Here is a 21,675-nt window from a genome sequence, read left to right as displayed (position 1 = left end):
TAAGCTCTGGAACAACGAGAAGCAACGGATCATAATCAAATGGCAAACAACAAACAGATAATTCACTTTCTGCAAGGAAGAGTGTCTAAATTTTAAATATCCCCTATCTTGCCAAAATAGGAACAGCACCACCAAGTCCACGTAAAATAAACTTTTAACCATAGCATTTAGCATAGCCATATAAATTAGTTCAATTTGAAAAACTCGTGTTTTTAGTTGATGTAGATAAAGGCAGACCTTTCCCTCCAGAACTTCCAGCAAGAAAAAGACATAAGATATTGACTATTCATAAGTGTCGACAGATGAGATTCGGAGACAGAAAACCATGATAGAAATTATCAAACAGAATTAATTTCTGGTAAAACATTATAAGAGAACCACCTTATGAAATTGCAGATTCTATACAACTTCAACAAAGAAATGGCAGTCTAGATGCCCATAAGAAGTAACAAAGTGAGTCAAAATTTTGCATAAACCCTATCTATTTTAACACATGACCTCTTCACTTAAAATGTTCCATTCGATCAGCTTCTGATGCAACTCATCAGCCTCTTTTGTCATACCAGCAGCAGCTACACCTTCAATTATAGTTGAATAAATTGCCCCATCTGGCATGCATCGATTTGATATCATCATTTCTAGAACTTGTATTGCAACATCAACTCTCTTGTTTCTACATAATCCATGGATCACAAATTTGTAAGAAATATTACGGACCGGATGGCCTCTCTTCTGCATCTCCTTCAATATCAGAACAGCTTCCTCAACTAGATTCACCCCGCAAAACCCACCAACCAAAGAACGATGGGTAATTTCATCAGGAATGATTCCATTTTCTACCATTTGACCATACAATCCCATTGCTTTCTCCATACAACCCTGTTTAGCCAATCCATCAATCACAGTATTGTAAGTGATCAAACCAGGAGATCGACTGGTGCCACATAAAAGATGAAGTAATTCGAGGCCCTGATCAATCATTCCCTCCCTACAAAGAGCTCCCAGGAGTGTGTTATAAGTTATAATGTCAGGCGAACAATTTTGAGAAATCATTTGAGTAAAGAAGTTGATGGCACGATCTAAAAGCCCAAATTTACATAAACCATTGATCAAAATATTGTAAGTAACAACTGTAGGGGATTCAGAAGTTTCGTTCATTATTGTGAAGATTTCATCAACTTCATCCCAGCACCCACGGCTACAAAGAGAATGGAGAATAGTGTTGTAAGTGATAGCATTTGGCTTCAACCCATGAGATAGAAGATTATGTATAATCAAAGCAGTATCTTCAAGCATATTGTGCCTGCAAGTAAAATTAATCAGAGAATTGTAGGTGATAATATCAGGATAACATCCCTCTACCACCATATCATCCAAAACTTCCACAGCCCGCATGGTTCCACAGTGTTTGCAGACTAGCTCAATGAGAACTGTATAGGTGACTATATAAGGAGGGCATCCCTTTCTCAGTTGGTCCTTCCAAAAGGCAATTGCCTGATCAAAATTCCCAAAAGTAAACATGCAGCGTATAATTGCATTGTAAGTAATCACATCCGGAGGGCAACCAGTCAAGCTCATGTCTTCCACAAGATCAATTGCAGACCTTAGCTGTCCTCTCTTACAGAGACCTCCAACCATCATGTTATAAGTTATAATATCTGGAACGCCCCCAGACATGATCATGATCTTCAGAATTTTCGCAGCTTTATCTAATCGATCTATTTTGACAAGGCCCCGGATTAAGTTTGTGCAAGAAGGGAAGTATGGAATTTGGTTTTGACGTGCCATGACCTCAATTAACCTTGATGCATCGATTAACCTCCCACGGCTGCAAAATTTTCGAAGAATATCATTATTGGTTTCCTCAGAATTTCCAACAAAGCGCCCTTCTACATTCAATATAAAAGAAGTACGAGTCTTCTTTTTATTTATTTCCTCTCCAGATTTTTTCTCAATACCCATCTCATCATTATCAATGCTCCATTCATCTACGTTAACTTCATCGACTCTATCAATACAAACACTTCTTTGGAAACCCTTACGCTGTAAAACACACACATTTCTTTTGGAATTAACATCTCCTTTCCACTGTAAACCATATTGAGCTTCATGATTATACTTGTTCAAAAACTTTGATATTGAGAAAGGTCCAATGCCAGAACAAGGGCTAACTTGCTTTGTACACCCATGCAAAGTACGAACATCAACTGTAAAATTATGTTGGGTGACTGTATACCCCATCATCTCCTTCCGCTTGAACAAATGAAGTCAAACAAGATAAAAAGACCAATAGGAAGTATATCTTGTAATCCAACTACCGCTCTTCTCTAAATCCAAAGAAATGAGATTCTCACAAAATGGGGAATGCCCAAAGTTTATTAACTTTTAATAGACTCCGAAATAAGCAAAACAATTACCCGGCTTTCTTGACTCTTCTGCTTCAGATTGAGAACTACAACTGTGAAAAGGTTCAAACCAATAATATCAGTACCAGCAAATTTCAAACATGAAAAGGAGGCAAAGGAATTAACCAAACATAATTACAGAAAACCATATTTCAGCTCACCAAAAAGAAAAAGCGAAAGAAGATTTTGTTTTCGCTCCTATTCCTATATAAAGCAAGTTCAAAGTCTCAACCGACCACGTGCCCAGCCAGCCAGCTACTGTGAACTCAGTTGTCAATTCATTAGATAATTCTCAAACAAATTTCCATTATTCACCAAAATTCAAAAAGCCAATATCTTCTTTCAATCATTTCAACAATCCATTTGGGCCATTTTCACATAATCAGAATTCAGAACCATTTGAACTTCAGCTTTTACCGTTTCATCACACTGCAGCACATACAAGACCAAATAAAAGTATACATACATATATAGATAGATAAAGGAGCGTACTGTGAGGTTGGGATTTAGGTCTGTCTGTCCTTCCGTGAGTAGTGAGAGGAGAAAGAAAGCTCTGTTTTTTCTTGTTTTTTCTTTCCGTTTCTTGCTAATGAAAAGAGCGCTCTGTTGAGTTGCTGTTGCTGATAAAATCGAAAAGGCAGACGTTAATAACTAGGGACTAGGGTTGTCAAATTGCAATCAGAGGTCAATGAATTACATTAATCTCCACTGAAGTTAATAAAATTAGACATTCCTCCCACAGAAACAAATAAATTACCATGTCAGGGCCAAACGAATTGAACAATTTCAAAACAGCCACATTTAACTTAAAAAATAGAGAACCTGTGAAAAATCACATTATTTAGTTTACACCCTCTGTCTCTCCCTCTTCTCGCGTTTACTCAGTCTCTGAAACAAGCTTCTTGTAAATAAATGAGAGACTTTAAAAAAAGTCAAAGGAGAGAGAAATTTTTTTAAAGAAGCTAAAATAAACAAAATCACCCTTATTTATTTTTGGATTTTCTAAGGAATCCTTTACATTTGCATGTTTTTGGTTTGAAAATTGAGAAGTTTTTATGTCTTTTTTGAAAAAATTTTGACTTTTTTCAAAAATGAAAGTTTTTTTTATTACTAAAACCTAAATATACTGAAACGGAACTCATTCTCTGTCTGTCTCTCTCCCTCTTCTGGTGATGTAATCTTTTTCTCTGAGGTACTAATCACCATGATTAATTCATAATCTCATTTCCCAATATGGGTAGCACACTCCTCAAAATTTCTGATGTTGTACTGAACTGAATGATATATGGCAGTAGTCAAATTAGATGTCTTGCCTGCACGTAGTTCGGTTCAACTAAATATATTATCACTCCCCATTTCTTAGATTTTTCTATTTTTGCTTCTTCTTAAAATGAATGTCTGTAAATTTTTGTCTGAAGCAATGAGTTTTGTGGATGCAGAGATTAGGCAGCGAGCTGATAAGAGAGGCAGACAAATGCAACCTTAAAATCAAGGCTGACAAATGCATTGCAATGTCTAAAATCAGCTTTCATCTACTCTTGATCGGAAGAAGTATCAAGTATTCAGAAAAAATCTTAACAGCGTCCTCATTGATGTTCCAGGGTTCTTGAGGACAATGTGACATATCAAATCATATGTACTCCTACTCTACATCTGTAAAAAATGAGGGAAGGGGGAAAAAGGGATATTCTGTTTAACCTTTTTGTTAAGTCATACATTTTATGCATGCCATTTTCTAGTTAAGAAAACTTTGCATTGTAAGGTAAGTTAATAAATCAGATATTCCATTGTTGACTCACATCACATCCAGACGGGACCATGACCCGATGCAACCTCAAAATCAAAAGATAATAAGGTGTCACTTTTTATAAATTCCTTTATCGTTCGTTCCTCAAAATTATCATCATTAAACATCTTCACATATCCCTACATTAACTTGATTCACACCAAGAGTCGAGTTGGAATTGAGAAATAAAGATCATATTCACCATGTCTTCTACAAATCTCTGGCTCACTTGTGCAAAATACTCTTCTTCGAAAGCTTTGGTTTCTTCTGACTGTAGTTCTACCACAAAACCATAGAATGGAACAGATACACAAAAGGTAAGTACAGACTACAGTATGGCAAGCGGGAAATTTGAAACTACACGACACAAGTGGAAATGATACCTTTTGTCTGTCTAGTGCGTCATAATCTATCCTCTCCCTCCAGTTACTTTTGCGAAGTTTGATTGGTCGATTTCCCACATATTTACCTGGAATTTGTGCCAATTACATTATGACAGTTATCATATCAATCAAAGTCAAACAATATCAACAACACTCAATATGATTACAACCTACTTCCCTACACAAAATCAGCAATTTAAATACCCAAACGAGAGCATAAACAGAAATGGTATGGCATATTATTCTTACCATTCATTTCCTTGAGTGCTCCGGCCAGGTCAGAAGGGTTGGCAAAGCTAACAAATCCAAAGCCCTTGGTTTTGCCAGTCCTCTTATCTCTAACAACCTAGACATGGTGATAAAGTAGACATATACAAGTTCTTAGTTTTCAATCACAGTAAAAAATCATAAATTCTATGAGAAAAAGTAGATGAATCAAAAGTACATAGAAAATGCACAATCAGCAAAAGATTATAACTGCGATCCAGGCACTCAACATAAATATCACACACAATGACAACAAGAAGCAAAGCATAAGATACACAAGACTAAAGATAAAAAACAAAGTATAATTTCAATTTCGTACCATGCTCTAGCTTGGATACCCATTGGCCCAACTCCCATATTCCTCTACACCCCCCTTGCCCCACCACTCAGGTTCTCTCAACTGGAAACAAGCCTTGATGCAGCAACGGAAAGACTTTAGATGTGTTTCAAATTTTAATTTTAGTTCCAAGACATCAGACATGGTTTTTTAGGGCCATAACGCAAAATTGAATGGAGCCAACTCTTGTATGATTTTGAAGGTTGACTGGCAAGGAAATCCAGTGTTAAATGGTTCTAAACTCAACTGTCTAACATTTGTTAAATATTTTTATGCTAAAGGACATAAGCAAAATTTCAAATTTCTTAGAAAGAACCCGCTCGGAAGCTCAATCGGTTCACTAACCTGACTCCAAACTTGTTCAAATCGACCCAACAAGCAATAACTCAAGCTAGCCCATGAGAGTCAGGTCAAATTCAACCAAATCAAGCTCCAAATGTTGATTCCAGCAGTCCAACCTATATTAAATGGTCAAACCTGATTTAAACTAACTTTGAGATCTCACAGTTAGACAGCAAGCGCTTGAAAATCACATAATTTCATGTCGGTTGTCAGTACACCTCTTACGGTTAAATGTTAGAAGTACATGAACTCAGAGAAATGCAAAAATGCATCATGAAAACTATTCATAAGGTCACACATATCTAACTAAAATGTAAACAGTAGATGAAACCTACCTTAGAATAAATAAAACATTAAGTGCTCTGTTCTCTTGAAATATAAATCTGAAGAGGAAATGTAAAATGTTTACACCAAGCAAACAATTTCAATCAAGAAAATAACTTCAAAGGAAGAAAGAGAAAAGGTATCTGAGGAAGATGCTTACTCTGGCCATGTTAAAGGAAGGAAATCGTGAAAATGCTTTTGAAAGGACATCATCATTCACCTCATTACCAAGATCACCACAAAATAGGCGATAATCATCTGCCAAAGCCAAAACCCAACAGAATTGTAAGGCATAAAGATGCACCAAACAGAAGACGAATCGTGAACACGCTAATGTTGCGAATGAACAACATGTTAAAACACCCAAAAAAACTATCATGAAAACCAAACCCCATGAAGAGTGAGGCTTTTAACAAGGTATCACATATCTGTTCTATCAGTTGACTAAGTATCCAGAAGGGCAACATCAAAACTGGCATTGTAGGAATAAACAGAAAAAATTGAAATGGGACGCAATCATGGTATTGAATGTTAATGTTCGTGTATGCGGGAAAGTTTAATAGTGAAAGCATGCATACTTTCTGGCCATTCTGCAAGAGTTGGGTCCTCCCAAGACTGCCCAGCAGCTTTACGGGGGATGGCTTTCTTCTTAGCTTCAGCTTTGTGCTCGATTTCACTGTTTGCCAGGGCAGCTTTCACACTCTCAAGAGCTTCAGGTGTAATCGTCTGTGCATCCCTTTGAAATAACTGCTGAGCCTGTTCATTTCACAACAAATTATAGACATGAAACCTAAACATCCAAACAATTTCCCCTAAAATAGCAAAAATTGATAAGTAGCTCTATGCAAGTTACAGAAATATCCTACTTTTGACGAAAGAGTAAAACAATGAAAGAAATCCCATTCTATTTATTCTCAATTATTCAGGAGATCAGACATTGGTTAATAAACCTAAACATATGCATATATGCATCCAAGAGTACATGCATGTAAAGACATGTGCGTGATGAGGGTTTGAGACAGACCTGTTGATACTGCTGAGGGAGAGAGTAGACACCAGAGGTCGGGGCCGGGGCCGGGGCCGGGGCTGGGTAGACGGGCGGGGCTGGTGGCGCTGCAGCGGCGTAAGGCGTGGGATACTGGGGTTGCTGGAGGTGAAAGGGCATGGGGAAGTAGGACGATGACGACGAAGCGTTGGCGTATGTGAATTGAGAGGAAGTCGATGCAGGAGCTGTGGAAGAAGACGGTGGGGTCGCCATGGCCAATATCGGAACTAAGCTGAAGCTAGGGTTTTGAATGGGCAGGAATCGGGTACAATCGGGATCGTATTGAAAAGGAGGAAAGAGATTTCAGAGACTTCTAGAATTTTGCTATTTCTTTCGTTTCCTAGCTAATTGGGCCCATTCAAAAGTGATCGAAGACCTATTCCAAACAAAAAGAGAGCACATACATAATAAATCGGTACGAAGCCCAAATCTAAGAACAAAACAGAAGGCCCAAACAACCAAAACAACAACAACATTTTTAAGGACTATGAGAGAGAGAGAGAGAGAGAGAGAGAGAGAGAGAGAGAGAGAGAGGATTATATTTTCAGCAAAAAATTATGCACATACAATGACAATAGAGCTTACTTCTGCACTTGTGGTTATGTATTCAACTTCTTTCAATATCGTTTGTATTCAAATGAAAAAATTAATTAATTAAAATTCGTAAATCGTTTGTATTAAAATGGAAAAATAAATAAATTAAAATCTGTAAAAGTAATAAGGGTGGATGAAATTTTAGAATTCAAATATTTGTTCCCTTGTACCAAACGAAACAAAAGTTTATAGATATAATTTGATTCCTTTATTCCTATCACAATTGAAAGCAATTTGATTCCTACTTAATTTATAATTGCAGCAAGGTCACCCAAGTTGGTTCACATGTGCCAAATGCACTTAATTTTGATGTGTTTTTCATTTTCATTTTGATTTTGTGAATATACATATATATATATATATAATGCACTACGCCCATTCATACCTACTGCAGTAAGCTTGTTCTTCTGTATCTGCTAATATTTAAAAGTTAAATTTTCCAATAGTAATCTCCCTGTGTGTATAAGCGATGATGCAGAGACAGCGGGCGGGACTGGCCGAGGAAGTCATTGGAGTGGCCAGCCAACCAACAATCAATCAATCACCAATGGATGGACGGCAAATGCTTGTATTGTATGTGTCGTAAACAGAAAGAAACAATTTTATTTGTTCTCTAGACTCTTACCCAAAACAATATCAAAAGTTTTTATTTATTTATTTATTACCTTTTGGCTAACATAATGGGCAATGTCTTTTGTCTTACTCTAAGGAGCACTTGGCTTAGGCTATGTAGGTCATGGGGCATGCTAGCTTATTGGTACTGCAAGCAAACTGCGAAGGCATTTGGTATGTATGGGAGGCTTCAACTATATATAAAAGTCATATGTCTTGCAAAGTTTAATAAACTGCTTATCCTATTTAATTCAAAGGTGTGAAATTTAACTATCCATAAGTGATTTACTTAAATTTTTAAGGGATTTGTAGTTTAAGTAATTTAAAACATTTATTTATATACCCAAGGTTCTAGGTTCGATTATTCCTTCTCCCAATATCACTTGTATTACAAAATTCTAATTAAAATCTTTAAAGGCTTTCTTTTCCACAAAGCTAGAATAAGGAGACTTGATTGTGAAATATTAGAAGAGATTCAAATCTGAAATCCCTTCACAATTGTTGATAGGAAAAAAGCTAATATTAGGCACATATCAGGTTATTACTAATACCAAGAGTAGGGGTGGGCGCGGTCCGGTTTGGTCCGGTTCTCACCTCAAACCGGAACCGAAATCGGTATTATTTAACCGGTCCAGTTTGGTCCGGTTTAGGCAAAAAAAATTTTAAAAACCGGCCGATTCGGTTCTAATCGGTTCCGGTCCGGTTCTGACCGGTTCCGATTTTGAACCTGATTATTAATTTATTATTTTTTTAAATTTTTTTAATAAAAAAATTATAATAAATAACTTATTTTTTTAGCTTAAAAATGAACAAATAATCCAATTCATACATTTAGAAATTTTTTGAAGTTGAACTTGGAAAATTAGTGATTATAAAAGTTAAAAAATGGCATTAGATTTTAAAATTTTATAAAAATATAAATATAAAATATATGACCGGTTCGGTCCGGTCCGGTGCGGAGAGATGTAAAACCAGAACCGAAACCGGTTGGAACCGGTTCGGTCCGGTTCCGGTCCGGTTTGTTGACTTTTTTGGTCAACCGGTTTTTTTTTCGGTTTTTTTTCACCGGTTCGGTTCGGTGTTCCGGTTTTCCGGTCCCGATGCCCACCCCTAACCAAGAGGCCTCATTTGGTTCAATTGAAGTGAATTAAATGTTCAATCCAGTCCGTCAAAGAAGAGATAGAGTGCTCTTAGAGTAAAAAAAACAAAAAACAAAAAGTCCTAACTATACTATACTATATTGTATATTCCGTTCTCTTTATCTATATATATAAAGCAAAAAGCAGAGAATGATAAAATATTTAAAATACCATAAAATGTCCTTAGTTAATCCAAATATTAAGAATTAAAATTATTAATTAAATAAGAATAATATGGTAAATTCACATTTTTTTATATTAGAAAAATTAAAATTAAAAGAAAATTCAAATAATAAATCATATTTTTATAGAACACAACTACTTATTATCTTTTTTAATTATAAAAATTTTATTTTATTTTAAATTAAAAAAACTCTCGCAAACGCGGAAACGTGTACAGAGTGACTTATTCATATAATAAGTCACATGAGAAAAGACATGTATAAAAAGGAGTATATACCCATTACATGCAATTTCTTTCTACTTAGACCCGTAATCACTATAACATTTACATTCCTTCCACGAAACAACTTGTTATTTCAAGTCCGCCCATCGAATTTGTTATTTTGATTAAAACCTCGCATGTTTCAACACGCAATTCTAGGGGTGGGCACGGTTCGGTTTGGACCGGTTTTTGCCTCAAATTAGAACCGATCCAATACTATTCATCCGGTTTGGTTCGGTTCGGTTTTAATAAAAAAAAATTCAAAAACTGTCCGGTTCGGTTTGAACCGGTTTCGGTCCGGTTCCGGTTCGGTTCGGTTTTGAACCGGATTATAAAAATTATTTTTTTAAATTACTTTTTAATACAATTCTCAACTGAAATATTATTTTTTTACTTGAAAATTAACAAATTATTCAATTTCATATAAAAAATAAATATTAAAGTGAGAAAATAGAGATATTTTGACATTGAACTTGGATAAATATTATGTTTTTTTTAGTGAAATTAAAAATATAGCATTAAATATAAATATATATATTGAAATTATATATTTTTTTTAGTTTCACCGGTTCGGTTCGGCCCGGTTCGGTTTTTGAAGACATGGAACCGGATCCGGAACCGGTCCAAACCGGTCCGGTTCGGTTTTTGACCGGTTTTTGACTTTTTGGTCAACTCGGTTTTTTTCCGGTTTGGTTCGGTGCGGTTTGGTTTGGATTTCCGGTTCGCCGGTTTGAGTGCCCACCCCTACGCAATTCCAAAGCAATCGACCAACCAAACTCAGGTAAGAAGGGTAAGACCTCCAAAATATCATCAATTTATCGCGGAAAAGAAAATAAAACAAATAAAAAAGAAGAGTGCCCACCTTTTTATATTAACTAGTTAATCAAAACCGTATTTATCCAAAATTCATCAACAATATCATAAAATTTCACTTCCCAAAAAAACAAAAATTGTTTTGCAAAAACAAAATTTACAATCCAAGCTTTTGTCTCCCTTGATATTTCCCAAACAGGCTTTGTAGTCCAAAGGCCAAAGCAGAAGACATTATTATCCCAACTGTTATTATATCATCTGTTAGTCGGCTTTAATAAAAAGGTATTGATTTTGTACCAAGCAAATACATTAAATGGCACTGGATCAATTTGTTAGAAGTTTTATATACGTTTTTTCTCACCTTTTGTTTGAAGCTTAGGGTTAGGGTTCCCTACAACTTTGGAAATTTAGCCCCAATTTGATTCTCCAAATTATACATATTCAAAGTTTCAATTTTTTTTTCCAGATTTACCCTTACCCACAGTTCTGGATTTTGCATATATCTCAGATGATTTTCAAGATGGTTTGAAAGGTTGACCTTGTTTGTCATTTACGCGTTTGTGGGTACCCATCTCTGACCAATTCTTCTGTAGCAAAATTGTTTATGTTTCTGTGCCTTTTCTGTGTCTGGTCGTCTTGGTTAGAATTAGGGTTAGGGTTTAGATCTGTTCAATCAGATTCACAAGTGTTTCCTTTTTCTGGGATTTGAAATTGTGGTTTAGTTCTTTTTTTTTTTTTTTTTTTCCTCCGTTAATTTTTGGAATCAATTTTATTGAATTGATTTGGTTTCTTCAAAACCTGGGTGTAGGGAATGAAGTTGAGCTGGATTTAGTTCAGTGGAAATTTCAGGCTCTTGGATCAACACGATGTAAGCCCTAATTTCATTGAAATTAAATTAAATTCATCTGATTTGACTTTTGGAGCAATCTTATCCCTCTCTGTAAATTTGTCTGATGCTACAAAATCCTCAAAAATCTAAAAATGCTTTGTGTTTTTCGTCACTGTTTTGATATATTAGTATATTTTAATTCAGTTAAAAGAATTTCAATTAGTTTTTGAAATGTAATGAGCTTATCAGTATGTTTGTTCGTGACATAATTTTTTTATGTATTCATGAACGCATTTGTGTATTGTGGATGAATGATCTGTGATGATACGTTATGATATGAGATCTTGAGGATTTAGGATCATATATGTCGTTAGAGAGCTAGAATGATGAAAATAAATGGCTGAATGAAAAATGAAAAATAATATAATGGAGCTCCTAAATCTTATATTCAGCTGCAAGATCATTTGACTGCTAAGATATGATCGTACAGCTTCAATCCTTTTCTTTTTTTTTTTGGATTTTGCAGACAAAACTTTTATTTTGCTACTAAGATACCTGGAGTTTTTGAATTGCTTCTCCAAATTGAGCTGTCTTGCAGTGAGATACAAACAGCAGCTTTCATAATATTGAAGTTCATAAAGCGGAAGATAAGGGATCCTTCTACTTCTGTTATACATTAGATTGAATCTTTCCACGTATACAAGCAGTTTGCAGACTTCAATCAATCAATATTCACGATAGTATGGGGACAGAACTCATGAGAGTTTGCATAAAAGAAGATAACGATGAGTTTCCTTCAGTTCCACCCGGATTTGAGTCATTCACATCTTTCAGCTTAAAAAGGGTAAATGAAAGTGAGAAACAAGATAGTGAAAACAGAATTAGTTGCTCAGAGACTGCTAGTGTTTCTGAATCACAATCAGTTCAGATGGAGACTAACATTGCCACTGATGAGGTTGCAAAGAGGTCTCTCCGACGCAGACCATGGATAAACCATCGGCAACATGATAACAAGCCAGAGGATGAGTTTAACTCTGAGCGACTTGAACAAGTAGTGTTTCAGTGCTCCTCTGAGTTCTTGGTTTTTAATAATTTCATATGCCATTTCTCTATGAAATCTCCTATACTTGTACATGTTGTCTCATATACGATTGTTCTTGCAGAATTTTGCTCTAAATTCTCTTCTTCCCAAGGGTGTTATACGCGGATGTCCACAATGTAGTAATTGCCAAAAGGTTGCTCTTCAAAATTCACACACTTTATTCTCACCCTTCTATTTACTCTGGTTTGGTTCCTGTGTAATCCTTTATCATAATTATATTCTTCACACCTTACCTCTCATGAATCGAGAAACCGTTTGGGCTTTTGAATTTTTCACATACGTCTTCAAAGTTATAGAATTGATTATTGAGTCCTGGAACAGGTTTCTGCAAGATGGCATCCGGAGGATGGTCAAAGGCCCAACCTTCAGGATGCTCCTGTCTTCAAACCAACCGAAGAGGTGCATCTTGTTACTAGTGGAATTTAAGTTGTTACAGTTTCCAAGTTTGTTGACCTATTCTTACTCATGTTACTTGTTAACTAATTTCAGGAGTTCAAAGATACATTGAAATATATAGCGAGCATACGTGCAAAAGCTGAACCATATGGTCTTTGTCGCATTGTTCCTCCCTCTTCTTGGAGACCTCCCTGTCCTCTCAAGGAAAAGGATATTTGGGAGACCTCTAAATTTGCTACTCGAGTCCAGAGAGTTGACAAACTGCAGAATCGAGATTCAATGAGAAAGATTCCGAAAAACCATAATCATATGAGGAAGAAAAGGAGAAGATGCACACGAATGGGGGCTGATTGTCCAAGCGGTGGCAGAGGATCTGGGGATGATGGATATTGTGAGGCTGAAAGGTTTGGGTTTGAACCTGGTCCAGAGTTTACTCTAGAAACATTTGAAAGATACGCTAATGACTTCAAGACCCAATACTTCAGCAAGAATGAACACATTACTGATATAGGAGGTAACTTGTCTAAACTTAAAGAGGGCTGGGAGCCATCTGTGGAAAATATTGAGGGCGAATATTGGCGGATGGTAGAGAGACCTACTGAAGAAATTGAGGTACGACTCAAGAAATTTATACAAATACCAGCTTTTGTAGCTTTAAAATAATTTGTCCGCCCCCCTGGGGCTCGGTTACATGTGTGTTCTTGCACACGTGCAAATGATTGCTTGGTGTGAGGGTGCATTGTAGCCTTAACCATTTTGTTGAGGCTAAAGATAAATTACCCTAACCATGGTGCTCCTGATCTGCTCTAGGTTCTATACGGGGCTGATTTGGAAACTGGAGTTTTCGGCAGTGGTTTTCCCAAGATGTCCAGTAAGGATGGTTTTGCTTCAGAAGAGCAGTACATAAAATCAGGCTGGAACTTGAACAACTTTCCTAGACTTCCTGGATCTGTTCTTTCTTATGAAAGCAGTGATATATCTGGTGTTCTGGTGCCATGGTTATACGTAGGGATGTGCTTTTCTTCTTTCTGCTGGGTAAGACAATCTTTTTTCCTTGCAATAGATTAATCATCTAAGCATAATTGCGTACTTTCACTATCACTCTTAAAATAGTCAAACCCATGCTTGCTTAGCACATGTGCTAGCACGAGTCTGCCATGTATTATGTGGGATGTGAAAAACCACATATTGAGCATGTATGTTGGGTGTGAAGATTCACAACCAGAAAAGTTGTTTCCACTATTCTGGTTTTCATTTTATTGCCCATCCTATCAACTGGATTTATATTAAGACACGTTTGCAAGTGATGAACAGTGTAGCGTTTCAAACCTTAAGGTGTTGGGAACTTGGGATCATTCTGTTTATTGATTCCTAAACTTGAATGTTCATTCGAAAGCAATGCCTGCATTCATTTTCATCCAGACAAAGTTTTCCATGCTTTTGCATGAGGCCTTAGCTCATGTATATGTGAGACATGTCATTGACTGCTGATTCCTTATTTCTTTTTCTTTTATTTCTGAGACAGCATGTTGAAGATCACCACTTGTACTCTTTAAATTATATGCATTGGGGTGCTCCAAAGTTGTGGTATGGTATCCCTGGCAGCGATGCCATTAAATTTGAAGAGGCAATGAGAAAGCACCTCCCTGGCCTATTTGAAGAACAACCTGACTTGCTTCATAAGTTGGTGAGTGCGACAGCTCTTGGTCTGTGCTACTGTATTGTTTGATGTTTAATAATTGTGGCTTTGGGTGCACTAGCTCATGTGTTGTTTGGACATACAAAGCGAGAATCCAATCAAAACGCTGAAGCCAAATATATTCTCGATTCTGAACTAAATTGATTACATAATCACCACCCCCATGATTTCTTTTTCCAGTCTTCTGTGCTGTTGACTGAAACTCTGAAGCCAAATATATTATCGATTCTGAACTAAATTGATTACATAATCACCACCCCCATGATTTCTTTTTCCAGTCTTCCGTGCTGTTGACTGCTTGTTTTTATTTTTTTATTTTTTTAATCATCACTTGAGGTTTCCTATAAGTAATTTTACTTACAAAAGTTCTCTATCTCATGGCATTTTTTCGATGTGGTCTAGCATTTTTTTTAAATACAGACTGAAGGGTCAATATATGACAAATATATCCCTAAGACCCGTACCTAATCAGGATGTAGCCTTCGTTGGCTATTTTGGGAGGCAAGCATATCTCTGGTGCAGCTTGGAGGCATCTAACTCGCTTGTAATGTCATGCAATTATAGAATAAATTATTTCATATTGAAGACTCAGTTAACATCTTTTGCTTAGGAGATGGATAGTTTGAGTTATGTGCCACCATTTCTTTGCAACATAAGATGGACTCGAAACTATTCATGAATTATGGATCGTCTTTATTGTCTTATTCTTTTCTCTTTTCTTTATGTATCTTCTTTATCCTCTCTAATTGTCTGTATATTGGAAATATTGATTCATAACCTAGATTGCACATGCAATTACTTGGTATATTATTTTACAAGTCACAAATGCAGGGTTTCTCTTATAATTATGTTATGTCAGATTATCTGTGAGGCCATGACCCTTGTCATTTTCTCTGTTTATTCATGCAGGTCACACAGCTTTCCCCCTCCATACTGAAATCTGAGGGGGTACCTGTGTATAGATGTTGTCAGAATCCAGGAGAGTTTGTTTTGACTTTTCCTCGAGCATACCATTCAGGGTTCAACTGTGGTTTCAATTGTGCCGAGGCAGTTAACGTAGCTCCTGTTGATTGGTTGCCCCATGGGCAGATTGCTATAGAGCTATACCAGGAGCAGGGACGAAAGACATCCATTTCCCACGATAAATTGTTGCTTGGGGCGGCAAGGGAAGCGGTGAGAGCACATTGGGAACTCAATTTACTGAAGAAGAACACTTCAGATAACTTAAGATGGAAAGATTTCTGTGGAAAGGATGGGATCTTAGCTAAAGCACTCAAGGTAAAATCTGCTTTCTAGTTCTTGTGTTGACTTGGACTCCAAATTTGCAGAATGGAATATAATTTGGAAAAAATAATAATTCAGTGTTGGAGGTAATTGGTAATTCCTAATTTGTTTCCAAAAGTTGAATGCAAAAAATATAAGTTGGGAATTAATCCAGTTTGCAATTCAATGCAATAAGGGGTGATACTACAGGACTTATAAACAAAAAAAGATTTCTATAATTCAGGAAATCTGATTGCTGAGCTGGCAATTTTACCGACAAATATTCATACATTATATAACTTAAATGTCAACATCTTTTCCTCTGACATTCTAAAATTTTCTTACCTAGGCACGTGTTGAGATGGAGCATGTGAGGAGGGAATTCCTTTGCAGTTCTTCACAGGCATTGAAAATGGATAACAATTTTGATGCCACCAGTGAGAGGGAATGCAGCATTTGCTTTTTTGATTTGCATCTGTCAGCAGCTGGTTGTCATCATTGTTCCCCAGATAGATATGCGTGCTTAAATCATGCAAAGAAATTTTGTTCATGTGCTTGGAGCGCCAAATTTTTCCTCTTTCGTTATGACATGGATGAATTAAACATCCTTCTTGAGGCATTGGATGGAAAGTTGAGTGCGGTATACAGATGGGCTAGACTGGATCTTGGGCTGGCGCTAAGTTCTTATATTGCAAAAGACAATATGAAAGTTGGTAACTTATCTTATTCCTCCAGAGATGCTGTACTTAAAGAGGTTAGCTCACAGCCACAAAGCACTTGCTTTAAAGATCCGCTAGGAACAGAAATCTCTAAACAGAGTCCTATAAATCCAACTGGGATCACTGGTGAGACTTCTTCACAACAAAATATGAAGAGAGAAGAATCAATTTTCAACACTTCCAAGTCAAGAGTGCAGGTTTGCCAGTTGTCTCAAGAAGACACATCATATGCTATGAACTCAGATGCAACGAAATCTGGGATGAAGATGACTTCAGTTGAGAATGTTATACTTCTTAGTGATGATGAAGGAGATGAACCAAAGGAGCTACCTTCTAAAGAGGTATGTTTAGCTACCCAGTTAGAACTTTCGAAGAGATTGGTGGGTTCTGATGGAAAAGTGAGCCCTTCTAATTTTGAGAAAGAACCGATCTTAAATACACCGGGGACTGATGCAGCAGTGATGGGTGAAAAAGTTTTCAGCTTACCTGGTGGAGAGAAAAAAGATTTTTCATCTCATTCTGTGCTTGTGAAAGATGAACAGGATAATGGTGGACAATTAGGATCCAATCCACCTAACCTTCCTGTCAAGTTTGTTTCTATTAAGACAGAATGTGGTTCAAACACTAGCGACATCAGTGCACACAAAGTTGCTAATTCCAGGAGTGACCCACAGCATTCACAGCCCTGTAGCAGTATAAAACTTGAGAATGAGGACAGACATGAAAAGGTAGGAACAAATGCTGACACAAATTTAGTGGACTGTGTAAGAACTACAACTGGAAGCCTGTCATCCTGCCAAAACAATTTGGACAGATACTTTCGCCAGAAGGGTCCCCGAATAGCAAAGGTAGTGCGGAGGATCTCCTGCATTGTTGAGCCTCTGGAATTTGGAGTTGTGCTCTCCGGAAAGTCATGGTGTAACAGCCAGGCCATTTTTCCAAAAGGTATGCTGCATTTGTAGTATCTTGTGAGTTGTGACTTATGCAGTTGAGATATTGTCCCAAAAGAGAAGTTAAGACCCACATTCATGTAATTCTTGTTAATTCTGCTTGATACAGGATTTAGGAGCCGGGTTAGGCACATGAGTGTTCTGGATCCAACTGTTATGTGTTATTATGTTTCAGAAGTACTGGATGCTGGGCAGGCTGGACCACTGTTCAAGGTACTAGGAATTTTCCTTTGGTGTATTAAAATATTTTTATTCCTATTCAGTTCACGTTCAATCTTGAGTTATTTTCTGTAAAGAAGTTACCCGTGTATGTTTATGATCTGCTCAATTGCTTGTTCATAACCTCCTGCCAGCCTCTTAGTGAAATCAGACAAAGGTCTAGGAAATTGGTTTTTTCTTTTCTACTTTTTCATCTTTCAAAATATTGGATAATTTTTTTGGCTAAGAAAAAGAAAAGAATAATGGGTAGTTTCAGGAGAGTTAATTGTTTTCCTTCCTAAAGTTGTTTGGACTGTGTGTTAATGTGACAAAGTAATGCAAGAAGGATATTTATTGAAATGCTGACATATTCCATAGTCAGCATGGAATGATGCTGCTTTCCGTGCATCTTATGATTTCCACGGTTCTTCAATCAGTATATTATTGTAGCTCATTTTGAATGTTTTACCTAGGATATGAGTTAATTGATTTTCGTCAAAGAAAGAATTCATCTTTTAAGATGCCTCTAGTGACAAATACAAGTGTAATGAGTATAATAGAGGAATTAATAGGAAGATGTGAAATGAGATAGCTCCTAATGTTTATATGCATATAGAAAACTCCGGGCATATAAGAACTCTTTTTCTACAGCTCCCCTGACTCCGGGCAAAACAATATTTAAGTAGTGGTGATAAAAGAGGAAGCTGTATATATCTTCATATTGTAAACATAAGTGTTTATAATTTATCTGATACATTATGTTATTTTTCTCCCCCCTTAAGGTTTCTTTGGAGCACTGTCCAAGTGAGGTTTTCATACATAATTCAGCTGGCAGATGCTGGGAAATGGTGAGAGAGAGAGTCAATCAAGAAATCACCAGGCAACATAAATTGGGAAGAATGAACCTTCCTCCTTTGCAGCCACCTGGAAGTCTTGATGGCTTTGAAATGTTTGGGTTTACTTCACCAGCTATTGTACAGGTAAATCTACCAAAGAACTGAGAGTTACTTCTCACTATTGCCAAATACCTCTTTATGATCCGACTCATGTTGATTGGGACTTATATATTTAAAATGCGTGATCTTGCTTTTTATAGATTCATTTTCCCATTTCCTCTGGTTTACTTCCTCATTTCATGGATTAAAAACCTAAATTTACTTATATATATATTATTTTATTTTTTATTTTTTATTATTTTTTTAATAGTTGAAGCTTTAATGCTGGACCTTGGACTAGAACCTTCATAGTATGGCCCTTCGTGTCGTTTCTTGAATTATTAATTTTGAGCTTCACTCATGTTTATTTACTAGTAGATTTTTTCTTTTTTAAGGCTAAGCATTTCTCGATTTTTGTTTTCTTGAACAGGCCATAGAGGCATTGGATCGAAATCGTGTCTGTTCCGAATACTGGGACTCCCGTCCCTACTCCCGACCTCAAGTACAGATTCTACAAAAACCTCAATCCAGAGAAAGTAGTGAAAATTGCAATAAAATGTCAAAGGAAAGAAATGATGAAGAGGCTCCCAACAATGATCTTGTCCCCACTGGAGTTGATACAACACTGAGAGGCCTATTGAAGAAGGCTAACCTAGAAGAATTAAACTCACTGTACAGAATTTTAAGTGACAATCAGCAAACTGCTGGTCGAGGCCTAGTGATACGGCTTCTTAATGAAGAGATTCATAGTCGTCCCACATGATTCAATTCATTGGTTTCACAATCACAAAACAAGGATTAGAGTCTAAACTTGCTCTGCCAGTTTTTGACTAATGTAAATTCTGCCTTCCTGATTTTCAGGTTGCATGCACATCTTACTCAACCTGCTCATTCTTTATGCTAGAAAAAGAAAGAAAAAAAGAGAGAAGAAAACGAGAGGGGAAAGGGGAAGAAAAGACTGTTCTTCTGTAGGCTGTGGAGTGTTTTTTTTTTCTTCCTTTTTTCAATCGTATTCTCTGCTTGTAGCAGGGAAGAAGTTAACTTAGGAAGCGTACGATGGAGAACACCAATTTTTCTGAACATGCATCATGCATGGTGGTTGAGCATATCTTTTACTTCCTCTATCTCATAAATTTGAAGAGAACCCAATTCGTATATGTAAATCTTACCGAAATTGGCTAAAATAGCCCTTTTTAGGGTAGAGCTAAGCAATTGTAAAGGCCGGGCATGGTGGTTCCTGCCTAACACACTCCGTCTTTTATAATTTTCAGCTGATATGGCTCGTACCCCAACCCAGGAGACCCAACCCAACAAGCTCTCAATCAAACATGAGTGGCCCATGCTCTCTACCCTAGCCTACTCACTTGTAAGTTGTATGGTGATTGGTGACATTTGCCTCGAACCCCACAAGCTCAAAAGTCTCAACAGTAGCATTAATATTATAATATATTTGTATTTGTATTGTTATTAGGTGATTAATACAAAATTGCACATCAAATTTCAAAGACATTCCATTCCTTGTCCAATAAAATTGATCTGATCAAACGCCCAAGTGCCCACTTTTCTAAATCTAATTTGGATTATTAAAAGGCAACCAAAAAATAAGCCAATGAAGTCGATGGTCCCCACAAGTCCAAGTCCAAGTCTCAAGTAAATCAATATTCAACATTCAGGCAAAAGATCACATGGTTATGTTATGGATATATATATCTGACTCCGAGACTCGAGTCGACTCCAGTGATGCGTCCCCCAAAACACCCAAAACCCATAAATAGCAAAACCAATTCAGACCCAAACAGGGAAAAATTTCACCCCCTTCCTCGTACGGAATCCCAAACCATTCTCTGAATTTAAACTTTGGAGCTCATTCGTAGATGAGGAAGTGAGTGAGCCCTCTTTCCTTATAGATTAAATTAATCTAGAATAGTTTAGACTATCATTTAAGCAACTCATTAGAGATGATATAAGATAAAGAAAATAACGATAGGAGCACGTTATTTACTGACATGCAGCACAAGTATACACGTGGGAGCTCGCGCTTCGTTGGGGTGGGGACCACCAGGCAATGTGCACGTGTCGGCCACCTGAGTCCGACGATTGCGGGATCGTTTGATTCTTCATCTCCCATTGTACGGCCTGCTTGGATTGTTGCGCCAGGCTTTTGATTCTTGTCTTCCTCCGGCTCACCTATCACGCTTTGTACTAGACACTAGTAAATTGCTAATCACTAATGAATTAAAAATAATCAAACTCAACATAACATTGATTTACTATTAAAGTGAGTACATTGGGGCCATGCCGTAACAGCAGATATTCCAATAGTACCATTACACCATAACTGAGATGATGGGTGGAGAGTACTCGTGTAGCAAAGAAAAACAAAATCTGATAAAGACGATGGAGACTTTTCATTCATTCCAACTTCATTGATTCTTTTGAAATGAACAAATGAGAACAAATTACAACACCACAATCGTAGTTAGAAATCAGAACCAATTCGTATTTAGAAATCAGCTCAGCGCGGGGATGCGCTATATATAATATAAATATGTGTGTTTTAACAGGTTATCGTCATCATGCAATGCAATGCATGTTGTTGATATTGGTATATGTTATCAATTAGCTGGGTTACAAGGATTAGTTCATCTCATGTACTCTTCAAATCCTAGGTCTCCTTAAATTTAGACCATGATTTCATTTATAACAGAGCGTCAAGCATTGCAGTTTAATTGCACCAAAGTAATCACGATTACAAGTTTCTTCTCAACACAAAAGCATATGCATGCAGTTCCATGAAACCCTCTCAATCTGAACTTTTAACCAATTCTGGAAACTCGAAGAGAAGAACCGCATAAACAAAAGAGACTAGAGCTAGCTCTTGTTCTTCTTCTCATGCTCATAAGAGTCGTAAAAATTGATCTGCTCCGATCAACGATGAGACCCAAGTGCCAGTTTTGTAACCCTGATAGGAATGCTATAGTAGACTCTTTTGATTTTTGACAAAGATTTTGAATGGGTTTGTATACTCTTATGCGCGAAGTCTAGACGGAGTTGTTTTTCAATATATTTTCTCATACAGAAGTCACTGTTAT

The 21,675-nt window shown here is 36.8% G+C and overlaps 3 protein-coding genes across 18 annotated transcripts; 1 reads left to right on the top strand and 2 right to left on the bottom strand.

The window, feature by feature from the left end:
* LOC18772727 (pentatricopeptide repeat-containing protein At1g08610) lies at positions 309-3,086 on the bottom strand. 3 transcript variants are annotated; one of them, XM_020567376.1, is made up of 3 exons: positions 2,898-3,086; positions 2,567-2,663; positions 309-2,458 (listed from the first exon to the last, which is right to left on the bottom strand). In XM_020567376.1, exon 3 carries the CDS (start codon positions 2,242-2,244, stop codon positions 487-489), a length of 1,758 nt encoding a protein of 585 aa, XP_020422965.1. In that variant the 5' UTR covers positions 2,245-2,458; positions 2,567-2,663; positions 2,898-3,086; the 3' UTR covers positions 309-486. The 3 variants fall into 3 exon arrangements, with proteins under 3 accessions (XP_020422965.1, XP_020422966.1, XP_007207705.2); XM_020567377.1 differs by having other exon boundaries at positions 2,567-2,660; XM_007207643.2 differs by lacking the exon at positions 2,567-2,663.
* Positions 4,233-7,215, bottom strand: LOC18775013 (RNA-binding protein 42). 6 transcript variants are annotated; one of them, XR_002272336.1, is made up of 7 exons: positions 6,869-7,202; positions 6,423-6,600; positions 6,005-6,102; positions 5,856-5,903; positions 5,524-5,636; positions 5,161-5,385; positions 4,820-4,920 (listed from the first exon to the last, which is right to left on the bottom strand). XR_002272336.1 is itself a non-coding variant. In XM_007205716.2 (6 exons), exons 1-6 carry the CDS (start codon positions 7,100-7,102, stop codon positions 4,417-4,419), a joined length of 747 nt encoding a protein of 248 aa, XP_007205778.1. In that variant the 5' UTR covers positions 7,103-7,215; the 3' UTR covers positions 4,233-4,416. The 6 variants fall into 6 exon arrangements, 2 of the variants coding, with proteins under 2 accessions (XP_007205778.1, XP_020422849.1); XM_007205716.2 differs by lacking the exons at positions 5,161-5,385; positions 5,524-5,636; positions 5,856-5,903 and adding exons at positions 4,233-4,470; positions 4,575-4,660 and having other exon boundaries at positions 4,824-4,920; positions 6,869-7,215; XR_002272333.1 differs by lacking the exon at positions 5,856-5,903 and having other exon boundaries at positions 6,869-7,203.
* LOC18772832 (putative lysine-specific demethylase JMJ16) lies at positions 10,413-19,700 on the top strand. Of its 9 annotated transcripts, XM_020565948.1 has the most exons (14): positions 10,413-10,774; positions 10,959-11,056; positions 11,301-11,360; positions 11,848-12,372; positions 12,485-12,556; positions 12,745-12,822; positions 12,913-13,431; positions 13,630-13,854; positions 14,345-14,506; positions 15,428-15,796; positions 16,131-17,445; positions 17,560-17,663; positions 18,431-18,628; positions 19,014-19,466. In XM_020565948.1, exons 4-14 carry the CDS (start codon positions 12,064-12,066, stop codon positions 19,344-19,346), a joined length of 3,684 nt encoding a protein of 1,227 aa, XP_020421537.1. In that variant the 5' UTR covers positions 10,413-10,774; positions 10,959-11,056; positions 11,301-11,360; positions 11,848-12,063; the 3' UTR covers positions 19,347-19,466. The 9 variants fall into 9 exon arrangements, with proteins under 9 accessions (XP_020421537.1, XP_020421538.1, XP_020421536.1 ...); XM_020565949.1 differs by lacking the exon at positions 10,959-11,056 and having other exon boundaries at positions 11,920-12,372; XM_020565947.1 differs by lacking the exon at positions 10,959-11,056.

This window comes from Prunus persica, chromosome G6, assembly GCF_000346465.2.
Source record: "Prunus persica cultivar Lovell chromosome G6, Prunus_persica_NCBIv2, whole genome shotgun sequence".
Taxonomy (NCBI): Eukaryota; Viridiplantae; Streptophyta; class Magnoliopsida; order Rosales; family Rosaceae; genus Prunus; species Prunus persica.
This window is presented reverse-complemented; position numbering and strand designations above follow the sequence as displayed.

Coding starts and splice junctions, on each gene's coding strand:
- LOC18772727 (XM_020567376.1), bottom strand. CDS start 2,244: ATGATGGGGTATACAGTCACCCAACATAATTTTACAGTTGATGTTCGT.
- LOC18775013 (XM_007205716.2), bottom strand. CDS start 7,102: ATGGCGACCCCACCGTCTTCTTCCACAGCTCCTGCATCGACTTCCTCT. Junction 4,921..6,004: donor CTTCCTTTAACATGGCCAGA/GTAAGCATCTTC, acceptor CACCATGTCTAG/GTTGTTAGAGATAAGAGGAC. Junction 4,471..4,574: donor ACGCACTAGACAGACAAAAG/GTATCATTTCCA, acceptor GTTTTGTGGTAG/AACTACAGTCAGAAGAAACC.
- LOC18772832 (XM_020565945.1), top strand. CDS start 12,064: ATGGGGACAGAACTCATGAGAGTTTGCATAAAAGAAGATAACGATGAG. Junction 13,432..13,629: donor GACCTACTGAAGAAATTGAG/GTACGACTCAAG, acceptor GATCTGCTCTAG/GTTCTATACGGGGCTGATTT. Junction 13,855..14,344: donor GCTTTTCTTCTTTCTGCTGG/GTAAGACAATCT, acceptor TTTCTGAGACAG/CATGTTGAAGATCACCACTT.